General features: G+C 37.3%; 1 protein-coding gene across 2 annotated transcripts in view; it reads right to left on the reverse strand.

Annotated features, from left to right (window-relative positions):
* LOC117173345 (transmembrane protein 131) overlaps nt 1-7287 on the reverse strand; it is a 462351-nt gene that overhangs the window by 280972 nt on the left and 174092 nt on the right. For both annotated transcript variants that reach the window (XM_033361843.1, XM_033361842.1), the window contains one exon: nt 4769-4891. In XM_033361843.1, the coding sequence (XP_033217734.1) occupies nt 4769-4891 (123 nt within the window). The remainder of the gene's footprint in view (nt 1-4768; nt 4892-7287) is intronic.

A 7287-nucleotide genomic window follows, 5' to 3' on the forward strand; every position in this document is an offset into this window, starting at 1 on the left:
CCGTATAATTCTAGAAATTCTTCCATTTTGCACTTTTTAAACCATATGTCTTTTACAGAAACTTCCTATCAAAGGACAATAATTTTAAACGCACACAAGCGTCTATCATCTAAGCACGCATCATGGAGAGTACAGCACTTGAGCGCGTGGCTAGAAATTTGACATGAACGTTGGCTGGTCACTGTCCCGCGCGCGGGCCCCCCTACACCCGAAACAAGCTACCGACCGTCCATGCGTCGAGGCGAGTGGCGCTTCGATCGCGCGGCAACCAGAGAGCCCATTCCCCTTTCCGTGCGCTTCCAGCGAAATCGCGGTAACATTTCAGCCACAACCACGTCTCACAACCGTGAGATATATATATCATGTTTAAATTCTAAGCGTAAGAGAAAAAAAACTAGAGAGAGCAAAAAGAAAATAAAGACAAAAACACTGCACTCGAAATTGATGGGACTCATCAATGGGCTTCGAAAGCTGCAACGAATACGTACACGTATATATGCATCCTTGTGCATATGTGTACACACACAAACATACACATGTAAGCAAGTCAACGCAAATGCACGCTGCGATCGCACTATCCCCTCTTTCTGTAAACTCCCCTCTAATATATTACAACGAAGTTAAACTTGACTCAACCCTTTTCTGGACGCATTGAATTTTTAGAAAAGGATTGAAACGAAGAATACCTATAAAATTCCACTTAAATTGATGATACATGAAAATGAATCTAAATTATTTCTTAATGCGTATTATAAAATTTTGAGAGATAATTTCCTGTCACCGTGTTTGGTAACAAGTCGCGAGGCTGGAAATTCATAGTCACCAAATTCCTAAGTCATCAGTTTTCTGTTCCCGCGGTCTTACCGCCTACCTCATACGAGAATCCCTTTTCAACAAAAATACCCCACTTCAAGTGCAATTCGTATCGACGAGCCATGATGAGTGCCACCCAATTTTGCAGTTCTTCATTCTTCCTTGCCCTGACAAGAAGTTTGAAGGAAAAGCACTTTGCTGATTTTCCCTTGCCCGGCCGTGGTTCGGTCTCGTGTTTCGAGTGTTCTTCTATTCGCATCCAAAGTTTTATTTTTCTAACATTGACAATCTAACATTGAAAATCTTTGCCGACGAGTAACAGAGAGTTCATGCAACACGGAAACGGTATAAGGAGTGAAAATTTTAGTGCCTCTTGATTATTACGATTATTACACAGCACACGGAAACGGTTAAGGAGTGACAATAGAAAAGGAAAAACGGAAAAGGGTACGGAGAGTGGAACGTCTGAACCTCTGGATGGTAAAGGACGAAAAGAATGAAACCACTGGTTAAAGGTATGTTCTCTGTTTGTGCCTCGCCTTTTCCCTTAAAATTGTATTTCTACCAAAAATATTACGTACACGCCCCTTTCTATTAAAAGGAAAAGAGGTGGTAAATTTAAGTGATTAATCCGCAAACACAAAAACACATTTGTGTTTATTGTAATTGATTCTACGTTTATCCCAATAAAATAAATCCCGAATCGGCATAGGGTTATGGTTCTACTTAACTATTTTTGATTTATCAATCCCATTCCCAAAGTGGATAAGCTAATTGCAAGCATGGCATCTTCAGGCAGAAGAGAGCGAATCAACGATCGCGCAAAATAAAAACAATTCTTCGAAACATAATAAGAACTGGCATTTTGGACCTCCGAGCCACTGGAAAGAAAATGAGAATAATTTCAGTAAACAATTGTTTTTTATTAGGTGGGTCATAACAATCTTAAAAATGTAAGCATACCGAGTTTCAAAAATATTTAATCACTTTTTCCAAAATTTGTCAGCCATATTAGACCCGCCATTTTGAATTTCTAAAATCTAAATCCAGCATCGTAATCAGCGACCTCGAAAACGTAAGTATACCAAAAATTATATAATTCCGATGACACATCCATATTTTGAACAGCTTTTTGGATTTTCCTACCACTGCGCAGGGTAGAAGGATTCCCAAGAGGGCAGAGGGAGGGGTTCATCAAACTACTGTATAAAGTAAGGGGATAGGGAGAGGCAGGAAAATTATAGAGGGATTACGCGTATTAATTCGGCGTACAAAGTATGCGATGGTGTTGGCGGATAGGCTGCGGAAGGATCTCGAGGGGAAAGAAATACTTCCGGAGACGCATGCGAGCTTTAGGGAGGGAAGGAGTACTCTCGACAACATTTACGGCTTGCAGCACGTGGTGGATAGTGAATTAGCTAAAAAGGGTGCGGAAGTATACGCGTTTTTAGTAAATATAAAAGGAGCGTCCCCGTCAGTGGATAGGAGGAGGTTGTGGCAAGCGATGGATTAAAGAGGAGTGGAGAGAAGCCTGATCGAGTAGCTAAGGAGGTATATGAAGAAACGAAAGATAGGGTGAGAGGAGGGGAGGGAATCTCGGAGGGTTTCTGGATGGATAGGGGGTTAAGACAAGAGCGTTCGCTTAGCCCAACGCTTTTTGCAATTTTAATCGGGGATATGGAAAGGAAGCTAGGGGCCGGAGGAGCTAGAGTAGGAATAGTCATGATATGGTTACTAGAATATGCAGATGACATAGTGCTGCTAGCAAAGAGCGAGAAGGCTTTAAAGAAGATAATGACAAGGTTCAGAAGATACTTCGACAAAAATATGTTAGAGCACAGGAGATGCAAGAGTTTGTGTACCTTGGCTCTCTTTTTCAGAGGAATGGGAGAGTGGATGGTCATATAAAAGTCAGAATAGCAAATGTGATGATGAGGTAGGGGTGGGGGCTGTGAAAGAGGTTGTTCGCAGATGATTTTGGAAGGAGAATAAAATTGTTAACAGGGAGGCAGGAAGAATGAGTTTAGGATTATAATGGGAAGTCGAGCGTGCAAATATGAGGAGAAATTTGTGGAAGAGGGAGGAAGCAAGGTGCTTAGGGAATATTGGTAGGAGGAGAACAACCGTAGGGGTGGGGAGATGGCGATGGAAAGGAAAAGGTATTTTTGAATGAATGGATTGCAGATGGATGAAGTGAGAAAGATGCATGAGAAAGGAAGAAAGGTACATCAGATGATTAAGAAGAATGGCATGGAGAGAGAGAGGGCAGAAGGGGAGGAGAGCGCAATATTTGTGTGAGAAAGTAGAGAAAGAAAGTCAGGAACTTATAGCGAGGATGAGATGCGGATGCATGGAGGAGTATAATATGTTCTGGATGATGTGTGAATTATGGGAGAAGGGGGATGTAAGAGGGGGTTAGAGTGTAAAGAGGTAGAAAGGAGTGGAGTAAGCATTGAGGTATTTTGTCATGAAAATGGGTATAAAAGGGCAGTAGCACAGGTAAAGGGAGTATTGGGTAAGATGGAGAAGAAAAGGAAGAAGGAAGAGGAATGGAGAAGAAAAGACTGTAAATAGGAGACGAAGAAAGTGTGAGAAAATTGTAAATATTGTAAATAGTAGATAAGTATTAGGTATTAGCCGCGGAGGCAGAGGTTGGCCATGTGAGACAAAGCGAGAAGGTAGTGAGAGAGTGGTCTCAGAGATAATCTGTTGATGGATGTTAATTTTTAAGTGGTAGTTGTAAAAAAATTCTATAAAAAATGGAAGTGTAAGCAACTCCATTTTTAAGGCCAGCAGGCCGAAAAATAAACGTATATCTATCTATCCAGAAGAGCCAACCCCTGGTTCGAACGTGATGATTTCACAATGTTTACAAATTTTGTTTATAACTTTCTACATTCAGAAATACAATAAAGGTTACGATTTTAAATACATTATTATACAATTTAATTAATTCAATCAATTTATAATTCACACACACACACACACACACACACATATATATATATATCCTTTTTGCATCCAAAGCCTTTAATTGTAGGATTAGCTTTAATATGTTATAAGTTCGGCGTAATTTTTTTTGGATTAAGGTAGTTCTCGTGTGCGAAATACGTCCAAAAGTTTTAATTCAGGAAGTACCAAAAAACTATTTCGTTTCTGCTAACCATTCGTCAAAACTTTTTATTAGGTTTCAACACTCTCAACCTCTACACAAAAAATCCCTTGTATACATATACATCAACGAACACTAAACACAAGTTAAGCAATGAACGCAACACCACTGCAGAACTCTTATGCTTATATGTGCTGATTAGTTGTCGATGTGCATGCACATCGATCTGACAGACACATCATAACTTCACATGATGTCACTGAGAAATATTTAGAATGGAATCAGTCATTTATAAGATATTTACCTGAAGGTCAAAATTTACACTTTTGATTATATTTCTTAATTTACATTAAATTTACAATCCAATTCCAAAACTTTCATGGAACTATGTGATACTCACTCTTGCAAAAAAAAAACACTGGTGCAGTATTTTTCGACTATTCTGTAATATACTTTAAAAATTTTCATTTATTTATTTTTATCCAAAGAATTTTTTTTTACACCATGCTTGCGAGAAAAATAAGTAAAATACTTCGAATCGCTTGGCAGTATTTCAATACTTAAAAAATTTGAAAATACTGTAAGACTCTGAGCATCTAAATTTTTATTTAGAATAATAGGTTGAACATTTGCTTTTTCGCAATAAAACTAAGATTCATAAATTTGTTTATCATTCGCATGGCAAAAAACCGAGAGTGAGCGTACATATATACTGAAATAGTTTGGAGATTACTCAAAGAACTTTCGAGACTGAGGCAGCTCAAAGAAGGACAGAATGGAGATTGGACTGTAGTTTGAAAATACAATACATAAACTAGGTTAACATAGAACAGTGTTACTTACTTGCATCGCTTCAGGATGAGGATTGTGCATGTAAATTAAGGGTGTAAACGACGCATTTATTGGTAATTTTACACCCACTAGCGGTCGTAGACGATACGGACTACTTACACTTATTCCTCGCACCTACAACAAAATTACGTATTATAAATCATTGAATCAATAATAATCTAAATATTCTATACTCAATTCTTCATTTTAAAACTCATTTTAATGCAATGATTTAACTAGATCAACTTTCCCGGGGTTCCATAGGCATTTTATGAAAAAGTTGCAAAGTTAAGTTCGTATGAATGAAACTAAGAAAAATGGCTTAAAAGGATCTTACGGTTCGCATTCACCCCCTGAATCCTTCCAATAGGGGGCCTAATGTTTCGCTCGAGTGCAGACTTGCTAATATAGTTTTCCTTAAGATAAGAAGCTTTACACTTAACCCTGTGTTACGTACTGTAAAAGACCAATCATCTCAACGCATGAGAATGAGACAGAGAGCCACCGGTCCAATGTAAACGAAGCAATTATTCAATCCGTATAAAACCGTGATTCTGAATTTTTTAAATTCACAAAATGAGATATGAGATGTAAAAATGCAATAAATTTCATTCCAATGTTTCAAATACATTTTCCTGAATACTCTTGAATACATTCTAAATGGATCAAAAACTACGACTCTTATTTCTATTCAATAAAATAATTGTAATTGTTTTTATTTAACTTTTATGGAATAATTACTGAGTAAAAAGCTTTCTAAAACATTGGGCCAATGTATTTTCGTCCTTAGAATTTATTTCCATTCATAAAATTGCTACAAAAAGTGAATTCATATACTTTTTATCACGATTTTATTTTATATAGCTATGTTTACACGATTATTTTTATTTTTTGAAGAATATTTTTAACAGTGTGGCGATTAATGGGATAAGTTCTATTCCAAGTCATATCCAGATTTTACAAGACAAAATCTGAATATGCAGTGCATTATAGAAAAAAGTTATTGCGAAAATATTCCTACTTTATTCTGTAAAAATTGAGCCTTTTCTTTAAAAAAATATCCAAATTCTTTTTTTTTTTAAATTTAATTTAATTTATTCATTATTTCTAATTTTTTAAATGAAATCATTAAAATAATAAACCATTTTGGAAAATTAACACAGAAACATAGAAAAAAGTCACTGGAAAGACATTCTTTGTTAACTCCGTAAACAATTGATGCCTATTACTTCAAAAATAGCCAAACTCTGAATATGTTTATAAAAAAGCTTAAATAATAATTATTGTACAGGACCCCGCACAAATATGAGTAAAAGGCCTTTTGTTCAAATTCGCTGCACTTCGAGGACTAATTCTGGAATTGACGTTGATCAAAATTTGTCATGGGCATAACCCCCAATAATTAAGTGTTCAGGCATTAGAAGCTCTGGAAGGTAGTATAGTGTGCTATTCTCGTCCTTCTGATGGCCGATAACTACAAGTATATACTTCTTCACAACTGTGCTGTTTTTCGTTTGTGATTGGTAATAAACCCGAGAAATCAAGTGTGCTTATGTGGGAATGTGTGTGAAAGAGGGGGGGTACTTTTTTCGTGTGAAGGTTGTGAAGATAGTTTGTGTTTTGTGTGAGGATGAAAAAGGGTAGTGCAACTGTATGTGAAAAGACTAAATAATGGTGTAAGAGAATGGACAGGGGGAGTGTGATGTGTGTACATGTGTGGAGGAGGGCTGAAAGTGTTTTTTATGTAAGAGAGGAAGTTGGTGTATATGATTGACACTTTTGGAAGGGATTTATATGTGCGAGGGTCAGGGGGTTAGTATATTGTTAGCAAGGAGCGGGGGGGGGGGGGGGGGGGGGGGGGGGGGGGGGTATGTATTCAATGGTGAATAAGTAAGATTCTCAGTAGAAAGAGACGTGTTGAAGTGCAGGCTGACGTGTGAGCGTAGGGCTAATTACTTTTGTGTTATATAATATGTGATGAGCGTGCTTGAATTGCATTTTTCAGTATGAAAAGTGATTAATATACTGTCTGTTGGTGTATAGATGATTGGTGTGTTGTGAGTGGGTACAAGAAATTGTATGTATGATGGGAGTACTGGATTGGTGTGATAGTGAGTAAGATTTAAGTGTGTAACGTGTAGGTGCGAGAAGTGGTTATTGTCTTGAGTGACTGTATCAGAAGACTAACTTTCAAGATGCTAGTTCTTCGTATGTGACTTTTTCTGTTTGTGTTGTTAGTGAGTGTGTGACTAAGTATGTATATTGTTTTTGGAGGAAGATAATTGTAATTTGGGTACGAAAAACACCAATCATCTTCACACCAATAGGCACAAAGAGAGAACTGGTAGAGTATATGCTACTATTCACGTTTAGTAACCTGATTTATAGTAACAGCAACTACTCGTTGGTTGAAAAACACTAAACAGCGTTCTGTTAATTGTGGGTCCGGATGCAATAAGGGCACATAAAATTTTTTCGTGCGAAAACGAAGTCCCCTGGAGGCTTTAGAAAAAATTTTCGAATTTTAATTT

Source organism: Belonocnema kinseyi, chromosome 5, assembly GCF_010883055.1.
Source record: "Belonocnema kinseyi isolate 2016_QV_RU_SX_M_011 chromosome 5, B_treatae_v1, whole genome shotgun sequence".
In the NCBI taxonomy this organism is placed as follows: Eukaryota; Metazoa; Arthropoda; class Insecta; order Hymenoptera; family Cynipidae; genus Belonocnema; species Belonocnema kinseyi.